The sequence below is a fragment of the Tiliqua scincoides genome, chromosome 5 (assembly GCF_035046505.1).
Source record: "Tiliqua scincoides isolate rTilSci1 chromosome 5, rTilSci1.hap2, whole genome shotgun sequence".
Classification (NCBI taxonomy): domain Eukaryota; kingdom Metazoa; phylum Chordata; class Lepidosauria; order Squamata; family Scincidae; genus Tiliqua; species Tiliqua scincoides.
The window spans coordinates 63,554,955-63,580,660 of NC_089825.1; the positions used below are offsets into that span (position 1 = coordinate 63,554,955).

The window sequence follows — 25,706 nt, forward strand, 5'->3', positions numbered from 1 at the left end:
TTTTTCAGCATTTTATATATTTCATATCATAGTTCACTGAGACTTTGACTGTCTTTTTCGATAATGATCCCAATTCAGGGCAACTCACAGCCAAAGGTAAGCATTTCTAAATCCCATTGATTACAGTAAGAAAGTTACACCTCAATCTGATTGGGGACCTTGTTCTGCCAGAACTTGCATTCCTGTAGTGCAAGACCCTTTGTGGCAGTGCAAAAGCTGGAATGCCATAGCGCGCTTGTGGGCTGCTAGCACAAATAATCAGAGGTGTCACATGTGCACAAGTTCAGTAAGTTGGGGGTGGAGTTGGAGAGAGAAAGTATGAGGCATTCTGGGGTGGGGAGGGGGAAGGGCAGGGGCTGGATGGGATAGAGCTTGACAGCAAAGGTGCACACCAGATTCTATCCTCCATCTTCCATCCTGCCTTGCACCTTTCCCTGGACATATGGTGGTTAAATTGCTGGCACGAGTTCAAGGAGACCCATAGATGGCCAGGAGGCCTACCCAAAGGTAAGCTAAAAGTATTTTACTCACCTCTGGTTGACCTTCTGGTCACCTCCCTACAACTGGATGCAGTGTAAACTCTGTCTGCACTGCTGCATCATCATCAATGGTGGGGGATAGGATTGGGCTGTTTAGCACATTCCTACATTTCATCTCCCCCCTGCATCCTCCGTTTGCCTCAGCACTGCTCTCTCTCTCTAATTTCCAGGTACCCACAATCCCCTCTCTTCCTCCTCCCCCCTGCATCCTCCGTTTGCCTCAACAGGAGTCCATTGTGCCATTGTGGATGCCAACATGACATTTCATCTGCTGGAATCTATGAGACTTCACTTTGTTTGCATTGTGCTCTATATTTGCACCTTTTTGTCTTTGCCATCTCATTACTTGGTGATCTAGCCCTCTATCTAACTACACGAAGAGAAAATATTCAACATCCTGTATTCTGTCACAGAAGCAAAAATTCTTTAATTTTTCCTCTCATATGTTCTTTTGATACCTTAATAATGAGACTAGTATCTTAGGCTGAGAGTGCTGTATGAGAGCACCTGTAGTTCTTATTATGGTCTGGATTTCTGAGATGAGCGCTCACAGCCGTTCTACGTAGAATGACTTGCCCAAATGGTTCAATTCCAGCTGATATTGCATGTGCTCAAAGCTTAGGAGATGGCGCAAGGCTGCTCGCCGAACCTGCCAGATACAGATATACTATTAGCATCTCACCCTTTGCTGCTTCCTAGAGAGATCAACAAGTGTGGAGTGGCCTATTCTTCATTGCCGTCTTGTCCTGGCATACATGTATTTCTACAAGTAATAATGGAAGTATACCATAGTCTTTCGAGACTGAAGGTTGCCAACATGAATAATGGAAGTCCATAGTGACCCCAGCCTAGGGAGGTGAGATTAGCTGAGCTAAGCATTGGTCTCCTGAAGTGGGGGAGAACCTAAACAGGTACTGACTGTCGGGGGGGGGGGGTGGCAAGATATCAAGAAAAGAGAAATGAGTAAGTTTGTTCAGTCCTGCAAACTCCGATGAAAGCAAATGTTAGCTTTTGCATTTTTAAAGGAATCATTCAATGAGGAGCAACTGAGGCTGTCTGATGTTGATCATGAGCAAACCAACCAAATTTAGGCATTTTGTCTGCCTGTTCATTCCAATGGGAGACATTCATGCACGTATTTAACTCTCAAAAGTACGGATTTAAAGGCTCAGCTTTGGCTGGATTATATCCATGTTACCACTGCACACAAACCCTCCCTGTTCTCCAAACTTTTATTCTGGAGCCTCGAATGCTATGGATGAACGTGTTTGAAAATGGTGTTATTTATTTTACTCATTGTAAGCCCATTGTATTCAGAAAAGCTGTAATCATATCTTACTCACTGGAAACACTCTAGCTATGGACAAGGACCTCACTATGTTTATATTTAGGCAATATTGATTACATTCAGTGGGTGTAACTGTAGATGACTATGATTTTGTGAGGGAACAGAACGTGTCTGCCAAATATTGTTTTCCTTTAATAAAGAGTAGGGGACAAGAATAAAAGTGTGTTCTTTTGGTTTTGAATAAGAAATTATCTTGCTGCTCCTGTATATAAGCAGAAAAAATAGGTTTTCTGCACACCTACCATAATCAGCTGTTTATTAGCGAAGTGTAGCTCTTCTTTCATTTCTTCTACCTGCTTCTGTCTGGACTTGGCATAACACCTGTCCTCTTGTGCTGCCAGTTCTTGACACATAGCTCGGCCCTGTTCCCACCTGGAGAAAGAGAGGCAGGATGGACGATGTGGTGTGACACAAATCAGTATGGAAGGATATTCTTTACTATGGAAACACTTGGTGTTTTACTGCAGGGTGCATACATTTCCAAAGTTTGTACTAAGAGAGTATTGTGAAAGGGGGACAAAAATCCTCAGTTTATAATACATGTGAGGAGGTAGCAAACTTGTATATTCATCTTCTCACAAACCTACAGACTAATGTGTGTTTTTCTGTAGATGCCTGTGCCTAATGCCTGTGATTATCACACTTACACACACACACACACACAGAGAGAGAGAGAGAGAGAGAGAGAGAGAGAAAATGGTTCATGCTAATGTTTCTTTATGTAATTTTTTTCCCAATCACATGTTTTTATAGCATAATTTTGCAGAATGAACCAACCATAAAGCAGTTGCAGCCCTCCCTTCCTCCCCCTAGAGCTGTTGTTCATCCACTCCTCCCATCAGAAACTAACGATGCCCCAATATGCAAGTGAACTTGCTTCTCAGTGATTTATCTCTCTGAGATAAAAACCATCTCTCCTATGTGAGATGTGCCTTTGAATATACAACTCATATCATGACTTTTTAGCACATGATTCAGCAATATGTAGCAAACAATAATAGGAACCATTATCTCGCTGATGATGGTTTACCATACATTGCAGACTGATGTTGTCCCAGCCAAGCTTCAGTGTGGCTTTTCAGCCCAGTACAGAAGCTGACAAATCATGCATGGTTTCAGAAAGTTTGGTCAATTTGTGATTTTTCTCCTATCTGCATTTTCCGCTGGGTATCAAAAGCTTTGCCATCCAGCACACTTTCAGCTTTTTTGTTTCAAGACTGAAAAGATTAGTCACTAAAATGAAGTGTTAGAAGACAGGATCCCAAAATCCATTTACCTGCGGACCACGTTAGCAAAATCGTTAACTTTTGCTATAGCCTGAAATGCAAGAAAAGATGTTAGTATAAAACAAAAGGTATTCTAATAGGAGACAGAGACACATTTTCTTACATAGCACAAGGGTCCCTGCAGGTGATTGTTGTGTTTAGAGTGTGGTAGCCATTTATAAATGTCATGTTTGGGGTATGCATCCAGATGGGAAATGAGTCATCTATAGCATCTTGCTAAATGATAGGGTGACTTTTTGTTGATCTCCACTACCCTGTATTTTCAACTGATTGTAGGAAAGTCAAAATTTCCTTATCACATGGCTGGTCTGTACTAATGGTTGCACGAGTTCCTGAAAAGTTTTCCAATTGCCAACACATGATTGTTTACAATCATCTGGAGCCATTTGGAACTGCTAAAGCAAAAGATGATGTAAATTGGAAGGATTCCTTTCAGGCAAAATGTCTGTAGAAATTGGAGAGAGGTTAAAAAAAGTCAGTAATAATAGCAGCATTTCTTAGCAAGGTTCACTGCCCAATCCTATCCCCTGCCACATCCCGTGCCAATGGAGGCTTCTGTGCTGCCATAAAGGACTTTGCATTACGAGAATGCTGGGGCTTCAGTCATCTTTTAGCTGTCACTAAATTCCACATAAAGTGAAATTCTGGGTGAAGCTGGAGAGTCTTGCTCACAGGTAGGGGTGTTTTCTTATTAATGCATAAAAACACAAAACACTCACATTTTAGGTGTTAAAACAGCTGAACAAAAACACAAAACTCCACATTTTGGTGTTTAAGATATTTTCCAGAAATTAAAATAGATTACCTTTCCAGTTAGGAAATACTGTGGCTGCATCTACCAACACTATATCACCTGTATCACCTACCTAGTATATTTTTAAAGTGATTATAATTTATAATTTATTTAAATGAGCCCTTGGAATAAAAACACATAATATCATAAATTGCTATTTTAATAAAGAAATTTTGGGGAAAAATATCACCAAAAAAAAAACCACACCCCTACTCATGGGTAAGAATTCTGAGCAAAGTTAAAACAATTTTGATACAATTTTTGATCTTAAAAAAAATGCGCAATATTTCTCAGGTGGGTTCAGGACATCACAAGTATCCATCCATGGTTTTGTTAGTTCAGTTTCTAGCCCAGCCGTTTTCAAAGGCTCAGGGTAAGTAACAACAGGTAAAAACAAACAAATACACATTTCTAAAAAGAATACTTGTAAAATTAATCCTCACTAGCTGAACCTAAGCAACTGAATGCAAGTGCAAGAAGTAAGTTCTTCCACATAGTATTCAACTTGAATTCTGATGGAATGGATTAAGCCCTCGGTTAGCAAATTGCTCTGTAAGCAAACTGCATTCACCACTGGTGGCAGGTCTTCGAGGCTGGTCAAACTGGGCTGGTCTATGTGTCCCTTCCTACTTATCTATCAGCCTCAGAGTCAAGTCAGGTGCCCTGTACAATTGGGATATGCCAAGTCTCACACTGCTTTTAATTCATCACAGCACTGATCCTTACCTCCTCCTCTTTCAGTATCAGCTCATGTGCGGCAGCATGGCTGGCAAGTTTGGGAGGTGCCATTGTCGTGAGGCAGCTGACAGGCTGCAGTTTTCTCCCTCCTTCTTTTCTCCCTGATCTGGTTTAGTTTGTATTTCTGGTTGCCATGGTAGCAAACTGTGCTTTCAGAATGGTCAGACAAACACAAAGTCCTGATTGGCTGATCATGGTTGCTTAAGAGAGAAAAGGGAGAAACAGCCCTGTCTTCAGTATTCATGTATTCAGTGCTGGAGTAAATGCAAAGGTGACTTCTGCGATTTGGTGGACTGGAGACTTCTCATTTCCCTGTTTTTCACCATCTTATTAATGAATACACATTAATGTATTCCAAAACATACACTCTCCCTGTAAGGTAGAACCCCCTCTCCTCCTACACTCCAACAGACTTTTAAACCAATTTTTCCACTTCAAGTTTCCTACTATCCAGAGCTTGCTTTTCTGTAGCTTCTGTAGTTTTACCTTCATCTTGGTTTTTGTCTCTTGGGAAGGAAAGAGAAGGTATAATTTTTCATGTTTTGTCTCTGTTAAATTTTGCATGGCATTAGAGTAGCTCATATTTTATCACATAGGCAATGTTGATGAGGGACTCTGAGGGGGGTGTAGGGGGTACATAGTACCTAGGCCCAAGGTCAAAAAGATGGCCTGGATGCCAAAGGAAGGGAGCTAGAAATTTCTTGGGATCTCAGCTGACCTTGTGGAGAGCAAAAAGATGGAGACCAGTCCAACTGGGAGGGAAGTTCTGTAGACATGGGCTCTGGAGACTTTTTTATAGAGAGAGAGAGAGAGTATGGACAGCAAGAGGACTCACTGCTGGTCATGACATCACTTCTGGTGTGTCCTGAGAAGATTCTTTTTCTAAAAAGTGGGTCCCAATGCTAAATGTGTGCGAACCACTGGTCTATATACATGTTTTTTACAGGCACTCTCCAGGGTGCTGAGTATTAATCTCTATGAAAAAATGCAAAAAGCAGAACTCACCTCTGAAAAGCTTTGAAAAAAACAAACAAAAACCTTCATACACTGTTTTACTGATCACACAGCTTAGCTGCTGAAAACATTTAAGTGTTTCCACATACTGATGCATCCATGAGTACATGTGATTTATTTAAAAAGTATGATTTATTAAAACAATGACATCACTTCCTTCTTAATCAGATCACTTCCAACCCTGCCAACATAATGATGTCACTTCCTGCTTAATTATTATTATTATTTTTATTATTTTATTAAATTATACCCCGCCTTTTTGCCCAACGGGCACATGTGGCAGCTTACAATTTAAAAGTACAACATGAAAAACAATCATTAAAAAACAATTTACAATAATTAAAAAATCTAAAAACAAACAAACCCCATGGATTTTCATATAAAAAGCAAGAAGCAAGAACGCCAGCCAGCCTGTCAACAATTAAAAGCTTTTTGAAATAAAAAGGTCTTCAGTCCACGCCGAAACGTTAGCAAAGAGGGAGCAGTTCTCAGTTCTAAGGGGAGGGTATTCCACAGTTCGGGGGCCACCACTGAGAAGGCCCTCTTCCTGGCTGCCGCCCCTCTCACATCACTTAGTGGCGGCACAGTCAAAAGGGCCCCCCCAGATGATCTAAGAGCACGGGCAGGATTGTAGGGAAGGAGGCGGTCCCTCAAATACCCCGGACCCGAGCTGTTAATGACAACACTTCCAGTCTTAGGGGGTCCTAAATGTACCCACCCTAAAAAGTGAGTACCTAAAAGTGAGTCCTGATGCTCAAAAGGTTGGGAACCACTGGCCTATGGTGGAAAAACTTTCTTTAGAGGGTAGGGCTGCCCCTGTGGGGCCTTTGTGCAAATTAGAGAAAGGTGCCCCTTCCTCAAGTAATTTTTTTAAGTTAGTATCTTATTTACTTGTTACTAATAATACCTTCATGCTCCATACTGCATACCAGGCAAAGGACGTGCTGAAGCACACAAATGTCAGGTCCCATAGGTGCCCAACTTGCTGTTCCCAGCACTACCACTGCCCATGCTCTCTCTCCCTCCATTCCCTGGGACAGTGTTATCTGGAACAAGAGTCCTTCAAAGCAGCCAGTGTTGTCACATCCTCAGTCCCAGCAGCACTCACTGGGTGAACAGTTGCTGGCCTCTCCCCAATGAGTCTGCCCTGAGGCTGGCATGCTGACTGGCTGAAGCATTGAGGCCTATCTCATTCTAGCATCAACAGGATGGCAGAAAGAGCAACAGGCACAAGGTGAGCAGATTCCAACCAGCTGGGAATGGCCCTCCCCTTGGATGTGGTACCCTTGTGCAGTGCACAACCTACAGGAGGAGCCCCCAGAAGGCAGTTTGCCAACAGTCCCCATATGAATTTAGAACAAACCCTGAATCGAGCCTGTTTACCAAACAGTAAACTACCACTAACAACCACTACCACCTGAAATCCTTACCCAGTACTGTCCTCAATAAAAAGATGCAAATAAATCTCTCGGGAGTAACACAGTGAACAAGTGTTATGTTAAAAATTGAAAATGTTTTATAGATACCTACAAATAAATGTAAACTATTGTTCATCCAGTTGTGGTTGAAGTAGCATTTTGTTAGCATGGCAGCATTGTTATGTTTAATGGCCCTCTGGCTTTGGGTGTCTCCAGAAATTTTAACCTGAGAGCTTGCCTATGGATATGACTGGAATTGGTGGGATCTGCAGTGTTAAGTGATACAATAAGGTCTCATTGCTTCGCTGAGATGATATTAATGAGGGTAGTACAAAACCCGCAGTGATATTTAAGGAAGTAATCTCTTTCTTTCAACTTTTGAAAACCAAATTCTATTGCTTTCATGTGAAAGAGTAGGCAATTTACAGCATAATTCTATGTGTGTCTACTCAGAAGTAAGTTCCATTAAATTCAGTGAGACTAGTATGTGTATGAAATGTCAGGTAAGTATGTATATCAGCCCTGTTTTATTAAATGTATTTTGATTAACATTTGTTAGAGACACTGGAAGCCAAGTAAAATTGGCTGCTGTTTGAATAGAGTTGTTGAACTTCAAACTGACAGAGCTTCTTTCACATTCCACTTCTTTGATGAACTCATGTTGTGCCCTTGAACACATTGCTTACAACCTCTGTTTCTTGTCTCTAGAATGGGAATAACAATCACTTGCCTCACAGCCACTGAGAAAGCAAGTTCAATCAAGATTAGAAAACATTTTACAAATTAAATAGCAAGTAGTAGAAGTGTTCATATTATGTAGCCATTAAAATTATCAAACACTACCATGTTCAATAGCAAAAGTGTTGGTTTTGAGGCGTAAATTAAAAATTCCCAAGTGCTTTTGGTCTCTTGATAGAAGCCACTATAAAAAGCACTGAGTGCTCTAAACATAATGGAATATTTCAAATGGAAGTTGTTCCCATTGTTGATCTATTTGTGAAGCATTATTGTATTATTTGTATGCAACTCTTTCATCACCCCCAGAATACTTTTTAGAAGTTAGCATATATGGCATTGTGCTATAACAAAAATGATAGGAAAAGTAAGAACATTATATATCCTTGAGGGTTTCATTTAATACACCTTTATTTGTAGTTGTAAGTACCTATTTGAGGAGAAAAGGCTTAGATTTCTTTCACAAGAGCCTGCCATTTGGAATATCTGTGCCCAAATAGTGCATATTTGTGTACTAAAAGAATATACATATTCTAGAGTGCATAAAAAGGTTCATCTGAAAGGGACAGAGATGAGGAAGACAACAATTGATCTTGCTGAAGCAAGACTACAGATGTAGTTCATGTTGAATCCACAGGCTCACATGCTAGTATCAAGAGAGACTGTTATCAATAGAGTGTTGTCCATCAGGACGTTCTCCTTCAGACACCCTATTGATATGAATACAAGCTGTACTAGTGTCTCTTTTGTAGAATGTACCTGGAAGAAGACTGGAGCCCCATCTCCACATGATGTAAATTGATGCTTGGCAGATTGTCGAGAGCTGAAACTCATCTCAAACACTGACCTGCAACATGGGACTCATCATGTGCATGAGAACAGTGGGCAAGTGAGCACCAGAACTCCACATGCCACAGCTCCACTTTTTTTTTTTTTCTTGACCAGCAGTGGCCAGTCAATGTGCACTGATGCTGTGGTTTTCTGCTCTTTCTTTCCTTCCAAACTAATTGGAAGGAGAGGAGGGATAGTGAGTGGCATGACAACAGCATATACACAACATTGAAAGTTAGGAGAGAAGGAGAAAGTGAGAAGAGGAATGAGAGTGCCATTGCTTGGAGAGCAAGCAGATGAGTATGAGACTAATGGTGCAATCCTAATTTCTTCCTGTACTAGCTGAAGGTGTCGTGAACTTGCTGTAAAGCATGAACACCTCTGGAGTAAAAAGCACCAGCAGAGCAGCCTACACTGCCCTGCCAATGCGGAGTCTCAACAATCAACTAGGCAGCACAAGTAAGGCTGTGCCAAGTGGCCCAAGAACATGAGGAGGGAGGTGGGGAGGGGGCATTTCTGGGTGAGGGGAGGACAAAATGAAGCAGACCCCTGCCATATCCTAACTCCGCCTCCTGGCGCACCTGTTGTTACACCAGGCTTCCTGAATTTGCACCTGCTAAATAGCTTATGTGGATCCAAGTAGCTCCTTGGGGACGGCTGCGACTTTACTTGGGGTAAGGGGAAATGTATCCCCTTACCCTAAGGAGGCCTTCAGCTGCCTCCTGAGCGACATTGGATACAGCATATGCCTTGTGGCCCTGCTGTGCCAGCGCAGCACAGCATTGTAAGAGTATCTCTTGAAGGCCGGTTGGCACCCCCCTCCCCAAGGCAAATATTTTTGGCTAATTTGGGATACGTGGCCCTGGCTTTTCTTCAGACTGTGAAGATTTATGCCTCAAAACAAAATGGCAGCAACAGTTGTGTCACAACACACTTCTGGGTCCCCACCTGTTGAAGTAACTGGTCAAGCAGTATACTGCCTCTGGTCCAAATCGATAACAGCAGGTCTCTTGATTTCAAGCAAGGTTATCAGTAGTTGTTTGTTTTTTTTCTCCTGGAGTGCATGGAACCAAAATGTTTTAGTTATTTGCAAACTATTGATTAGTTGACAAAGACTATTAAAAGATGAGGTCATGAACATGCCGTTCTACTGCAGTACTTTCTGCTTTACTGTATTTCATATAACCATGACATGTTATTCCATTATACAAAGAAAGGTTTTATCTTTAGTGGGCCTTCCCATCTTCCTGTAGCTACAGCAGTGAGGATGTTTACATGATAAATTGCAATTAGCAGAAATAATTTTTAGCAGAGAATTCTACTGAATATCTAGTGCAGGGGTGCTCACACTTTTTTGGCTCGAGAGCTACTTTGAAACCCAACAAGGCCCGGAGATCTACCAGGGGGGAAGGAAGCGTCTGACAGACACCCCTTTAATGTATGGAGCCCCTGCTGGAGTCTAGTCAGTTTCATCAGTTTTGTTGCTGCATGCCTGAAGAGCAGCTAAAGTGTCAGTTTCAGTGTCAGTTTAGCTAAATATGTCGGTTTCGTCTAGTCACTAGACAAAACTGACATATTAACAGTTTGGAGAGACAGGGCTCCGCGATCTACTCATTTTGCCTCGCGATCTACCGGTAGATCGCGATCCACCTATTGAGCACCCCTGATCTAGTGTGTTTCCAACCTGAGTCAAAAGCCGTATTGTGAATAGTACTGCAAAGCCTGTGTCAGCAGGTTACAATCTTCTCTGCTCCTAGAAAACATTTTATTTCTATTTTTCTATTGATTTGTTCTTTGTGTTTTGCTAAAAGAAGGAAAATGCATCTGTATGAGGTATGAATAAAATGTTTTGCTTGAATCTCCCGTTGAATATAACCATATCCCCCTTTTTATCTCTTTTAAACAGGTTTTCTCCAGCTCTCGTTCCAAGGCTGCATGCAGCTTATTCATGTGGATGATCAACTGGTGGATTTGCATGCCGTAGAGCAAGGAAAGCCTGGGAGCTTTGCCAATGTCAGCATTGACATGTGTGCCATTATTGATAGGTGAGTAAGAAGTTAATTATAATCAATAATTCCTGGAAATGTAAAGCGGTAATGAACCAATAAACGGAAACTCAGTTCAGAGAAGATGGAGCTGCTGTAGATGTGTATTTCTTGAGACTGTGGAAGTGTCATTCAGGATGGAGTTGCACATTGCCTGAAGGATTACGTTTGCAGATTGAGGGTGCTAATAGATCCAGCAAGTGAACACATTTCATAAGATGAGCATGTAACAGAAAAGAATCAGGACCCATGGTGTTCTGTAGTGCCCAGAATCTCCTTTGAGGAACTGATATGACCTGGACTTCAGTGGCAGACAGTGGATATTGTTTTATCCAAGTGTCTGGAATGTGAGCTGCCCACTTTCCCTTTTTTGTGCAAAGATATTTGTAGAGCCTGATATTCCTTTGAGACTACCACAGCAGAATTTTTGTCCTTACCTTCATAATCTCTGCTTAATCCATACACTTTTAATAAACACATTATTAGAAAGTCTAAGAAAGAAAAACCTATCTCATGAAAGCTACTATGAACTTCTCACTCCTTGGGGAAAAGGGAGTATAAAACATAGTACTGTGTTGTAGAAATGCTGTGGGCTAGAGAGATATTGTTGGTTTTCTTTTAAAGCAAGTTTTATATCCAAACTAAATCTTCCCCGTGCTGATGCAGCCATGCCAAGGAGGTGCGCGGTGCATCCTATAGTGGTGGAACAGTTGGAGAAGTGTCTTCAGTACGTAAACTTTTGTTCCACTGTCCCTATGGAAATCCTTGCTGGTGCATACTGAAACCTGGAAAAGCAGAGGAAAGGGAGAGGGACAGTATTCAGCAGCATGCTTGTGCCAGTGAATCCACCCTCTCCTCCCTTGTTCCACCCGTCCTCCGTCCATATACTGCCTCCCATCACCTGCCCTCACTGCCACCTTTCCTCGAGGCAGCAGATGGATGGTGGCCTAGTTGTCAGCCCGTGCTTGCAGCTACCAGAGATTGCACTGGCAGCCTCAGTGCGGTGGCCAGCAGTGACTGAACACTTAACTTCTGGCAGAATCCAGGAATGTCCACCTGGATCCTGCTGGCTTCACTGCTGTATTGTGCCTTCTCTCAGTGGAGAATGTAGCTCGGGTTGGGCTGCTTAAGTTCCTACTTAGGCAAAACATCTGAGGAATTGAAAGGCAAGCAAAAAGAGGTCTGATCAGAATAGCATTTCTCAACAGGGGTTTGCACAGCTCTGCCTCAGTTGACTTATATGCAGAGTGCAGTGGAATTGGTGTAGATTGCCATCTTGCAAATACATAGCTGAACACACACACACACCAGAACCCAAATGTTTGTTCTTGCTAATCCCAGCATGTTAGGCATAATATCATGTCAGAAGGAAGTCATGAAATGGCATGTGTGTTGTGGAAAGAAGAATAGCCTTTTGAATTTTGCAGCAAGAAATCCTGCCCTGTTTTCATCTCAGGCTCTGCAATATCTATAAATATACTAATCTTGGAAGCTGCATTGTTGCCAGCGTGATCAATATGCTGTCCAGCAAATGACAGTTCACATCCCTGTACATCTTATCATTGACAAACCGAGTTTGTTGTCGTAGTCCAGATGGTACAGTTGTACATTACGATTGTCACACAGCACATTGCACAGAAATTATTATTCACAACTAATTTCTCCCAGAAGCCTGGGGAGGCTGGTTGACTGTGCCTGGCTTTCTGGTGGCAGAGTGCGTATGGATTTTTATCATTGGGATGGCACTGGCGAGACGCTAAAAGGGATTTTGAAACCTCTCATCCAATATGTCATTATAGATTATGTTTAACATATGTCGATTTTAATGAAAACCTGGCAGCATGTTTTAAAGACATGTGAAATAGCAGGGATGCAAATGGAAAATGAAGCATTGCAGAGCCAGAACTTTGTCTATAACTGTTTACCAGTGATGTGTGCGTGTTTGGAAGCGCTGATTTTCTCTTTATCACAAGGAGATTATCGATATGCCCTGTAGTTGCTCTGTTAACCATGTGCAGCAGGCATATTTAAAGCAATAAGGGAGGCCATGTTCTTCTGGGAGAATATGGCTCTTTAGTAGATATTGTGCACTGCAAAGGACAGGAGTCAAGCGTTTGATTAGCAGAACTCTGCTAAAAGTGCACTTCCGAAGCTGTCTGCTTGCTAGCCAGAAAATAAATCCAGTAAAAGAGAGCGAATGGATTGCAGTCCCTGGTCTCACCTCAGCTTTGAACTTGAGGAGCATCGCCAAGGGTTGTCTAGGTGAGGCCAGGGATGTGCTGTAGCCATTGCGCTGAGTCACAAGTCAAGTTGTGAGTCTCCAACCCTCTGACTCAGGTTGACTTGTGAGTCATAATACACTGTCATGACTCATTCGGAGCCACTGTAGAATAATTTTTGACTGGAGTCCAGGTAATTACAAGAGTTGTGGCACATCTCAGGCATGGCAAAAAAATAGTAAGCAAGCATGCACACACACACACAAAAAAAGAGAGTCACATGTACCAACAAAAGCAATTTCAGACTTGAGTCAATTCAAGTCATGTTTCTTTTCTGAGTCACTGGCACTGAATCATGAGTCAGGTCTGAGTCACTTAAGTCTATGACTTGTGTTAACACAAGTCACGAAAAAGGCTTGTTTTAGTGACTCAAGTCAAGTCTTTACAAGTCAAGTTCCCATCCCTGGGTGTGACCAAGAGCCACCTGGCCACAGGCTCACACCCACTGGAATGCTCATCTGTCAGATGCCTAGAATCCCAGTACCCAGTGGTTATGCAGCCATGGAGGTGAGTCGGTTCACAGCTGAGCTGTGGAGATGGGGCAAACAGAAGCACACTTCTATCTGCATAACACACATGCATCACTTCTACCAGTGATCTACATACATTGCCTGGCTTCTCTACAGCATTAGAGAACAATAGAAAGAGATAAGAGCTGATAAAAGCCCCCAACTTCTTTCAGGATTCCTTTTACAACTTCACAGCTCATCAGCTGAGAGCAGATAATGATCTGAGAACCCAGTCATCATGTGGGCCAGATAAGGAACCTCTTCTGGTCTGATCAAACCCATGGGCCTCATGTTTGACACCCCTAGCTTAGAAGATTGACTAGAAGTGAAGAAAACGTAATGATGCTTGCAGCCATTTAGCTGTGTTGCACCTTGTGAGGAACACTACCTGAAATGACATAGAGAAAGAACTAAGCAAACACATGTAAAATAGATTGATCTTCTAGCCACAATTCACAATGATAGCTAAGAGTGTTCAGATGCAATATTTTCTGAGCAACTAGAGTTTGGGAGCAAACAAGGGATGACTTACTTGTGAGCTTCCTGGAGGAATCTCACTGTTGTCAATTATCATCTGGACTAGATGAGCCTTGGTGGAGCAGATGAACCTTTGCTCTGGTCAAGCATGGCAAGGTTATATACATAGATGTGTGTCCACGTGTGTGTGTGTACATTTGCATGCATGTATGAAATGAATTACTCAGCTTATCTAATCCAGTGCTTCCCAGTGTTTTAGCCAGCAATGCACTTCATCAGCCACTTTGACCGGGTAGTGCTCCAGAATGCCTTGCAGTGGCCAGGAGTGCCCCCAAAGATTTGTGGTGTAACAGCAGTCACCTGTCTACAATGATTTCGCAACTCACTAAAAATCGGCTCACAAACCACATTTGGGAACCAACCACTGATGCATTCTTTTCTGCCAATCTCTATGACCATGTAATTCTCTTTTTGCTATTTAAATCTTTCTTTTTTATTAACTTACTAGACAAAAAAGTTTTCTTCCAGCATTTTATTTAAATTCCTTCTGTTGACTTTCAGATGTCTTCATTGTCTGACTTGATTGCTCCTTCACATTTATCTGCTGTTCTCTGCCTTCACATACTTTCACATTCTCTTTGTTTCTGTCCATTCTCCTTAATGCAAGAATTTCATCTTCCATTTCCCAGTTGCCCCCATTCCCATTGGCAACTATCTGTTGGTATTTTTAAATACACTTGATTAAAAAAAATTCACCTCTTCGTTCTGGCATTTAATTGATCTCACTCTTTGTCACAGTTACCTTCCCTTTTATGTCTTGTATCAAGACTTATTACATTCACACGTTCCAGGGCAGGGGGAGGGTGGGCAAAGGGCAGTCCCAGGGGCAGGCAGGCAGGAAGTGGGAGGTGGGACTGGGACTCAGCAGTTATGCCGGATCCCAACCCCCATTCCAAGCAGCGCGGAGCGGCTACAAGCCGCTTATGCTCTCCCCGGACTTATGCTCTTTCCTTCAACTGAGCCACTTTGGAGCCCTATCTTGCTCTGGTTACAGCACAGGCCTCCTGGCCTGCCTGTTCTAGCACAAGATAGGATTGCGCTGTAAAACTCTTGGAGTTTGCAGCCCTGGTTGAATTACTTATTTAATTTATTTAATGAAATTTTATCCCACCTTTCCACCACACATTGGGGCACCCAAGGTGTTTTGGGTACAGAATACCCAAGGAATAATGGTACTGAATACCCATTTCTAAGTTCAAACTGTGCTTCTCTGCAACGTCGTATCCACAAGAAAAAAAATGCCTGGTCAGGTTATTTTTCCTATAGGGCAAAACTGACTTGCACAGGAAATATGGGGATTGGATTTTGAAAAAGGATTGAAAAAGCATATATTACATTCATCCAATTCAATTTCAGCAACATTTAATGGCATAGCAAAAAGAAAAAAAGAGCTACAACATACACACAACATACATAATTAGTTAAATAGATAAATAAACTGCACCAACACAAACCATCAGTTAATTATATATAACCACAGAGAGATTACGCCCACATGTGCCAATCAGGGCTACTTGGAACTATTAGCAATAAGGACCTTTGTGCGGAATTCAGCAACGAGAGATGTAATATCATGCGAGAAGTCGTGAAGAAGAAACGCTGCGAGATGAGGGGGGCCAGAATAATTAGAGATAACAGGGCCCAAAATGGAGCAGCGGAGTTTGTTGAATGTTGGGCAAATACAAAGAAAATGGATAACAGAATCAGGCTCAATACCACACCAGTTACAGCGCCTTTGATCAAAGGGAACCCGAGAGTAACGGCCATTCAACATCGCGGAGGGAAATATGTTAAGCCGAGCTAACATAAAAGCCCTCCTCTCAAGGGGGTTCACAAGACGTTGAAAATAGGAATGGCCATTAGTTAAGGCGGGAGAGATTCCATAATAAATGGGGGAACAGATCCGGTTCATGTTAGAAAATATCCACCGGTGTTCAGACTCCTGGAGTCTCTCAAGAATGTGGGATAAAGCCTGATCAAAGTTGTAATTAAAAAGAGAGTCTAAAGAAATGCCAAGAGAGGCTAATTTAGAAATACAAAACGCAGACCAGGAAGATTGAAAAGGGTGTTTAAGTAAATAAACAAGAAAAGAATCAGGATCAATCTTAAAAAAAGACGTACCAAAATTTAAAAGTAGATTTCCAGGCCAGAATGGAGGGAGGATGAATACCGAGCTCAAAAAGCCAGAGTGGCCAGCTTAATATAATTGGGGACCCCAAGGATCCGCCTAAAGAAAGAGGCTGCCAGCTGGTCAATTTTATTGGACAAGGCCTGAATCCAAGATGGGACCTCATAAAGCAAACGACTGACCAATTTGGCATTAAAAATTAAAAGAGCAGCTGGAATGTACTGATTGCCTGATGAATAGTGGAATTTGGAGATCGCGGCAATTAGGTGGGAGGAAGAGGTAGTCACGAAATTCCTATGAAAAGACCATTTGAGCTGGTAGTGTAAAAAAATTCCAAGATATTTAAAGGTTTTTACTTGTTCAATGGGGCGGTTGTTAATTGCCCATTGAAGTGGCCTCCATGATTTGGAAAAGACCAAAATTTTGGTTTTATCCTCGTTAATGGCTAGATTATTGTGTGAACAATAAGATTGAAATAAAGCTAAAAGACATCGAAGACCCGCACTGGTGATTGAGAGAAGGACAGCGTCGTCCGCATATAATAGAATAGGAACAGGTAATTTGTGTAGGAGACAAATAGCTGCTGACAAATAGGACCGGAGATCGGCTAAGAAGAGATTAAATAGAAAAGGGGCTAGGATACAGCCTTGCCTAACAGCTCTAGTTATCACATTCATCCACTAGAGGCGCTGAATGGAATGGAATGAAATTATTCCATTATATTTCATTACATTCTGCACCTCTAGTGGCTGACTGTGGTATATACTAATGGTGGGACACCTGGAATATACCCAATTCAACCACTGGAGGTGTTGACTGTAATGCAATGTAATGATTTTATTCCATTGCTTTGCATTACACTCAGCAACTCTAGTGGCTGAATGTGGTATATACCCATATTGGGAGACCTGAAGCACATCTTTTGAGTTATTTTTAGCTCTGAGAGGCTAGGGAACCACATGGGCCAAATAAAATCCTCCAGAGGGCCAGATGTGGCTCTCGGGTTGGGGTTTGGAGATCCCTGCTATAGATAATCGTGATTTTCTTTTATGTTTGAACTGTGTTCCTTCTTCAAAAATCAAACTATTAAGCAAAACTAAAATCTTCCTCAGGAAGCTCATGTTGTTGCATTCAGATCAAGGACCCCCTTACCCCAATGGCTATTTAGTAAACAAAAATTAAGCTCTCCATTCCTAAGAGTTGTTTTGACCCTGATTCAGATTCAGGAACCCCTATTGGCATAAAATAAAACATAACGTAGGACAGTATATTTAAACCACACCTAAAGCAGCCCATGTACCCAACCAATACACTGCCCTTACTTACTTATACCACGCCTCCTCAAAATTGAGTAAAGAAACTGTGCAACCTGGTGTGTACATGCCTCATCATTTCCTAATAGCAACTGTTGTAGCACAAAGTCCCCTGACTCACGTATGGAAGGCAAAAATGGCCTGAGCAACTGCGAACGCAGATCGTCAAACAATTTGCAACTTAAAACCATACATGAAAGAGATTCAATGTCCAAAGAGTTGCAACTTCACACCCTTGCTTGCACACTCAGGCCATTGTATCTCCCTGATGTAAAATTAGATGGCATAACAATGCGTCAGGGAGAAGGCTCTCCGTTCCTGTGAGTTGAATAGGAAGTTTAAGTAGGTGGGCTGTTTATCTGGGATTGGAAAAAGTGGAAACCAGAGGGGAGAACAGGTCATGGTTGCGGCTGCAAACAGCTCTTGCGGCTCTCTATCCTCAGACCAGGTTTTCAGAGTTTTAAATGCCAACTCTGGCGAGAGGGCTTCTAGCAGATCTGCTGAGAAACCTATGGGCTGAACCTTATTTAGGAATAATAACAGACCCAGGGAGAATGTTAGGTCAGTTAATAGGTTTCTGAGCAGAATATCTTGCTCAGACGCATAACAAACCCTTAGCCCGAATTTGCAGAAACTGATCCAGGCCATGGTAATTTGTGTTGGCCCGCTTCCAGACATAGTATTGTGTATGGGAAGCAGCATGGTAGAGCAAATATTTTATATAAAAACCATGACTGGATCCTGTCAATGCTGGCACCAACTGCGGACATTCAAATAGGTATTCCGTACAAAATTTGGGCCTTTAGCATTAGATTTGCAGGGCTGAAGGGATATAAGAATTGCTCCATGCATAGAAAAAACATACAATGGCCTGCGTAGGCAGTTTTGCAGCCTGGATCTTTGCCTGCTGGTGCAAACTTCAAGAGAGTCTGTAATGATACAGAATACCCAAATACTTGAGTTCCTTGACCTGCCTGATTGCTTTGCCATTGAAAGTCCAAAGCCAAGGTTTCCATGATCTGCCGAATACCAAGATTTTGGACTTTTCACAGTTGAAAGAGAGCTTGTTCTGCTCAAAATATGTCAGACTAGATTGAACCAGGCGCCATAAGCCAATACTGGTTTGAGAAAGCAGAACCATATCTGGGTCCTAAAAGGGACCCAGCCGCCCTGGGTCCCTTTTAGCAAGAAGGGCGGGATATAAATAAAGTTTATTATTATTATTATTATCTACATAGAGCAGCACGGGGACATTTTGACCCTAAAACTGTCTCCTAATGCTGCTGCTATGCTCTAATGATAGAAATTATTTTTATTTTCTGTTTACTGGCTTTTTGTGTTGCAAGTTGATATGAGAGTGGTATTATCGTTGCTGTTTGTTGTCACTGTTAAGTTTTGTATTTTAATACTATATGGCCCAAATCCTAACCCACTTTCCAGCACTGGCATTGCTGTGCTAATGGGACATGTGCTGCATCCTGCAGTTGTGTGGCACTCACGGAGGCCTCCTCAAGACAAAGGAATGTTTGTTCCCTTATTTCGGAGATGCATTGCCCTGATGTTGATGCTGGAAAGTGGATTAGGATTGTGCCCTATGTTGTTAGCTGCCTTGAATCTGCCAGGAAAGGAGGCACAGAAGATTTATTTTTTTAAGTAACTAAGGATGATAAATGTAAATTGTTTGAGGATATATCTTAACAAGAACATTGCATCTTGCCCTATCTGCTAAGATCATGTGTAGTATCTGTTCTTATCTTGATGTTTTAAAGAGAACATAGAATGATTCAAGAGAAGGAAGTTATTTATCATTTGTGAACAATAGTTTGATTTCCTATAATTGGCTCAGAGCTGTTTCTTTGAACAAACCTACAACAATGTTACTTTTATCTGAGTTTCTTTCTAGATGTAAAGCCTCACATTACATTGTGTATTTTGTTAACAATGTCTTCTGTCTTTGAAAGCACACCTAGTTTACTCTCATTCATGTATTTGATAAGTGCTCTGTATACACTTACATCCAAATCACTGATGAAATCATTGATCACTTTTGACCTCTGGAAAGATCATTGTTAAATATCTCTTCGGTAGATATTGGGCTGTTTCTTACTACTCCTAGCAAGTGAAGCAATGAGCATACTACTCATTGATTTTGTGAAGACCCTTGAGGGGATACAGTTGTTTTATGTTTGTTCTGAGCACAACACAAAACTGTCAGCCCAATCCCATGCTTCCCCCCATGGGACGCAGTGGTACCAAAATGTCTATTGCTACATCCTACGGGGAGGGGGGAAGGTCAGTTGTGTTGGTCTCTTCTTGGTAAGAAAACATTCATTTCCTTACCCGGGGGGGGGGGGGAAGCTTCTGCAGTGCAGATGGGTTTGTTGGACCTGCACTATCAAATTTGCTGCATAGACCCATGCCATGGGATTGGGTTTGAGAAGGGGGCTAGAATTCACCAACTGCTGTGTTGTCACTGAACCGCCACTTCCCAGATCTGCTCCATCCTTCCCCCATCCCTGTTACCACCCCTTCTGCCCTCCTCCCAACCTGTTCCAGCTCATCTTACCTGACTGCAAGTCATCTTGGATCCCCCAAACATGCAGGAAAGCTCGGACCTACCTACTAGTGCTCCTGCAGTGTGCTACTTAATGTGCTGCTGGAGCGCCTTTTACAGCTGCCTTATGTCAGTCCCCAATAGAAGAATGTGTATTGTTGGCTGGCCCCAATAGGATTAGGCCATGTGAATTTCCTGTCAACAAAGGCTAGACCATTTTGCCATTGGCACAACAGTATCCCCAACTGCAATGCTTTACTTTGTCTTTCGCTCCTGTTGGGAAAACACTCATACGTATGGGAGAAAAAACTTCATTCATGGCCATTGCAGCAAAGCTTAAGCTTTCCTCTACTTTTTGTGCCCCAGTCATTTAGACTCAAGCTAGTTCCTATCATATAGACCTGTTCTAGGTTCCGTTTCTTGGTCATAGTAAAGTGTGATGGATTGTTGTGAAAGTGGGACAGAACTTTGGGGACTGGGTTTTAAGTGGATGGATGTGAGTAACCCACTAGCTTGCACAACTGCTGTAATGGGTTTGGAGAATGTTCTCACTACTTCCGATCTAGGCACTTGTTTTAGAAACACACAATAAAGAGAGAATTGTTCTTGGGAAGCTGTGTGCATGCAGATAGCTATCTGGAATAAAAAATGAAGGTAATTCTTAGGTAAGAAATTGTATTAAGCCTTAAACAGGTTTCTTCTGGGAAATAATAGAGCAAAATCCTTCAGGGAAATGAATGTCAGATGTTTCAGGTTTAATCCTTTATGTCTTCCTTGAAGGGCAGCTTAAATGAATTAGCTGATATAGTCCTGGAGCTTAAAACGAACAACTCTTCATAGGGTTTTTCAATATAATGTTCTAAATAGGTTAGAACAGTAGCTTTGTATTGAAAACATGGTTTCTTAAATAGGAAACTAGTGTTGAGTGTACTCTTTCTACAGTAAGATGTAAATAGAAGAAATTAAAAATAGCAAGCATATACAAATAGAAAATACATCTAAACTTCCTTGCAGTATAACTTTTTGTTTTTGCCATATAGCTTATGCAGATATAGCTTATGTTTATATGTAAGAATCTAGCCTATTTGATAAATTTTTAAAGTAAATTCTAAATAAATTCTTTGTAAACTTTCTCAAGGAATTTCAGTTTTAAACACACAAGTATAACTTAGAAATATTAAATGACTTGCAAACAATTTGTTTTATGGTCTAGTACAGGGGTGGCCAAACTTGTTTAACTAAGAGCCACATATAATAAACTACTGGTTTTTAAGAGCCACAATATTTAAGAAGCATTTAAATTATCAAATACATTTACTCACCATGAACAGTAAACTTACATTTTAATCTTGTGAACTCTAAGTTTATACCTAGTAAAGAATTATTGAAAATTGTTTATTTACCTTTTACAGGTTGAGACTAATTATTCGCATGGGTTCCATTCCAAGCACTCATGTGGATTAAAAAAAACACACTATAGCAAATCAATTTAAAAAACAAAGTTTCTTTGCTCCAGTGATTTAAAAACAGCCTTGCTGACCTTTTGACTCTAAGATAAGAGTCATTAAGAAGACAATCCATCAGCACTTCACTTAGCCCCTCCCTTCACCAATGCAAAATGATCACCTTTCTTTCACATGCTGGGGTCCTCAGGAGAGAGAAGGATTGATGGATTATTAGCATGCTGCCCCCCCCCCTCTCTCTCATTAAGGAGACTGTTAAAGGGCTGTTCAGTGTTTAAAACTGATTTTAAAGGGATGCATTTTTCCCCTTCTCCAGGGATCAGCACATTCTTTCTCATTTGCAGGGGCCATTCGTGTTAAGTCAAACCAGTGTATAAAAAATCCGTGTATAAATAGGCTGGACCTGTATATTGTGATGCGTTAAGGAGCTAAACCAACATATTTCCGCAAGCTGCACATTATGTGTCAAAGAGCCTCATGTGACTTGCAAGCCATGGTTTGGCCACCCCTGGTCTACTGTTTTGCTCATCAGTTTTTATTATCCAATATGTTGAGTTTATTCTGGAACCACTGTCTTGAAGATCATATATTCCTAAACCCATATGCGGGCGCCTCAGTAACTAGGCTCCAATCCAACTTTTCTTACAGGAAAGTGCAAACAGTTGTACATAACATGACAACTGGTGACTCCCGATTCAGATCCACATCTTCATGCTCATCAAACAGTTGAATTCAGCTAGATCAGTGGGGGCTCAATTAGCTTTGCCATGTGGTTTATATACTTTCAATTGAATTTGTATCTACAGTGTATTGGCTATATATATATAGAGAGCTGCACATGTGTGTAAATATACACCAAAAATGTAAAGTGGAAAAGGGATAAATATACATGTTTACAAATGCATGTGCTGTTCACATATGTTCATTAGGGAGCTGTGTTTGGCTACAGTTTCTTTTTGAGTATAGAATCCTTGGAGAACCTTTGCTTGCCTTTGTGCAATGTTTGCAAGGGCCTTGTATGGCTTTGAGTTTCTTGTTTTTCCTTTATAAAGTGTTTCCTACATTCTCCTTTAAATCCTTTGTTTACTACACAGAAATCCTACTATCTCAGTGCCCAGGCTTCATTATAAAATGCTGAGTATATTTCATACATCAAAGTGGCAGCACTCAGAAGTTTAAAATAAGCTTCCAAGCATTGTCTAGGCATTTTCTTGGCAAAAGTGGCAGCCAGGATGTGTGGTTCATGACAGCCTCTGACAGGCTCCATCTCTGGCTCCCATTTCAGAAATCAAATGTGGAAATTGTCTGTCAGCCTTTGTCTCCTTCCCTCTCCCAACTTATTATTTAAAATCCATACAGAAGAAACCTTATATACTGGAGGGGGGTTCTATAAAATGTTCAAAAATGATGTTAGCTATTTATATCTGTCTTCTATGCAAAACCACTTCTGTTCTAATGCTAGTGCCCTTCTAAGCCTAAAACCACTGGTCAGTGATTTAGCACTGAACTTTTTGCAATTAAGGCCCATGTAAGCTTTAGCCCAGCTTGATTATTTCTTCTTGGGTGTTTCACTAAAATGCCAGCAGTTGATTAATTCAATGCCATTACACCAGCTGACCTTCTCAAAATCATTACATCAGTAACTAAAATTGCTTCTTTCGTTTAGACTCAGTACCAGAACAAATTCACTCTTGAATGTATTGACGTACATTATTTGTGTGCTATTTGGTCTAGGTGGCCTCTCCGTCGTTGTTGTCCCCACAGTATATGAGTGTGTGTGTGTGTGTGTGTGTGTGTGTGTGTGTGTGTGTGTGTGTGTGATGCTATAACAACAATTCTCCAATTCTGTGCTGTATATTAAATTTGTTCATCCGAAGCACAGCTGAAGAAATTACCAATTGCTCAGTCTGATCTTTCATTACCCTTTCATTGTCTGGTCAAGACCTCAGAGAACAGTTACAAGCACTGCTTTTTTCCTCCCTCGACTTCTTGTTTTCACTAAAGTCCCAGCTTTGGATAGTTTCAACTCCCCTCTTTATTTTAAAGGGATACTACTTCCCACATTTGGATAACGTACCTCACAGTGACACATGAATTTAAGCCATTTTAAAATTGTTGCTGGTTATCCCTAGTTTCTTTGGTGTGCACGCTTATCTCTTGCTGCACATTGGGAGAAGGCAGAAAAGTTTTGGCAGAGAACAAAATGATTGCATTTTCCTCTGCCCAAAACCCTTAAATGGATTGCAGCATTTAGTCCATTCTGGACATCCGGAGAGAGTCTCTTGACATAGTCTGAGCTGGGTAAAAGCATATCCAGAATGCATCCACAGCATGTTTGAGAGAGTCTGTTGATTGTTACTTTGTGTATTTTTAAACACATGTTAACATGTGGACACAGGGAAAATTTATCTCATGTGCTAGGAGCCTGTGTCATGGCCAGTAGATCAGCTCAGTGAGATTGTGGGGAATGAAAAGGAAGGTGGGGGTAAAAGGCGCAACAAACACACTTTTAAAGTGGTGATGATTCAACAACAATAGGGAAGGGGAATCAAAATAATGTGATACAGTGTTTCCTAGCCATTCATACAGCTAAGTCCTAAATATAAGTGGTTACTGTGTACAGAAAGAAGAGAAGGAGAGGGAAGAAGAAATCCTTAAAAGGGGAAGGGCACATAGTGGTGCAAACATGGAGGGGGAAATCCTATGGGACTTTTTTTTTTTGTGGGATGACCTCATAGATCTTCTTTATGGCTTATTCTGGATCCTTAGTAGCTCCTTCTGTTGTTTTTGCATCTTGCAGAGGGTGCAGAAGTTGGCTCAGGAAGCCATTTTTTTCACTAGCATGAACTCCTTGATTGAATTTGGCCATGGAGTTGGTGAGGACAGTTAGGGTTCTTCTGTGTTGTTAACAACTCTGTTTGCAGCAATTTAGGAAGCCTCTAGGAAATGGCTTCACTGGATCAAATGTGCAATTCAAGCAAGGTGAGGTTGCCCATGGTTTTTGCAAGAAGCAGGCAAGGCTTTTTCCAAACCAACCTGATTGAGGGGTGGGCAATTTGATTGTGTTGACAATTAAAAGTGTTGCCTTCCTCTTGGCTCGTAAATCTGTGACCTCTTGTCAACAGACTTGCTTTAAAGTCACATTACTGGCCTTTGTCATGTTCTTCTGGCAGGCACTCAGTGTCACATTTTTGTGTAAACATGCATGTTACGCTTCCTGCATCAAATGAAAAGAAATTAAAATGTTCATCAGACAACACAATAGCACATTTTTCTTTCACTCCCTCAAAGCCTGTGACACAAATGTGCCTCAAAATCACTAGCAACAAGGCAAGGCACAGAGGAGATGAACTGGAATGCAGAACTGAACTTGGAAGAGCCAATCAAGTCTCTGATTAGGAGAAGAAGGATTTGCAGTGGAAGACAGACATGCAAATAGAACAGGCTACAGATGAGTAAGGTTTATACTTTTCTCAGTGTGGGGAAAGAGAACATTTCTAGTGGCAGCCAGAAACATCTCTAAGCTTGTCAAATGTTTGCTGTTTATTTACTAGTATACAGTAATGTGGACAGTGAGGATACAAAAAACTTTGTTAAATGTAATATCATTAGCAATTCCTTACTTGATTCTAGGTTGCTCAGCATTGCCTGGAGACTCAGGTCTGAAAGACCAGCTTCCAGTCTGGGTGAAAATTTTTAACCTGAATTATTTTGATCTTGTTTCAAGAATTCAGCAACTCATTACCCAGGAAGCTGCTAAGTCAGATCATTGGTCCATTTCTAGTTCAGAATTGTCAGCACTGACTGATAGCAGCTCTGCAGGGTTTTAGGTGATAGCCTTTCCTTGTTCTGTCAGAGATTAACCTGCCTGGAAAGTGTGTGCTCTGACACCAAAGTAGGCCAATATAAACATACAGTATTGTACAATGTAGGCACAGATGGGCATGATAGATATGGGTTGCATTCACAAGGGGATATGGCATTTTTGGTTTAAAAAAAATCAAGCCCCATTAATGGACTGAATTCTTACGATATTAGAGTTCTGGTTCTGGCCTCAGCTCCCTAACCCAAATACCCAGTCTCATTGTAATTAGGCATAAAATGAGAAGGATGGTGCATATGCATTCACACCCAATATGGTGTGCCATCTTGTTGAGAGCTTAGAGTAAGGCCACA

General features: G+C 41.4%; 1 protein-coding gene across 1 annotated transcript in view; it reads left to right on the plus strand.

The window, feature by feature from the left end:
• Positions 1–25,706, plus strand: part of CNTNAP2 (contactin associated protein 2) — a 1,320,279-nt gene that overhangs the window by 847,914 nt on the left and 446,659 nt on the right. Inside the window, exon 10 of the mRNA XM_066629190.1 lies at positions 10,609–10,747. Within this exon, the coding sequence (XP_066485287.1) occupies positions 10,609–10,747 (139 nt within the window). The remainder of the gene's footprint in view (positions 1–10,608; positions 10,748–25,706) is intronic.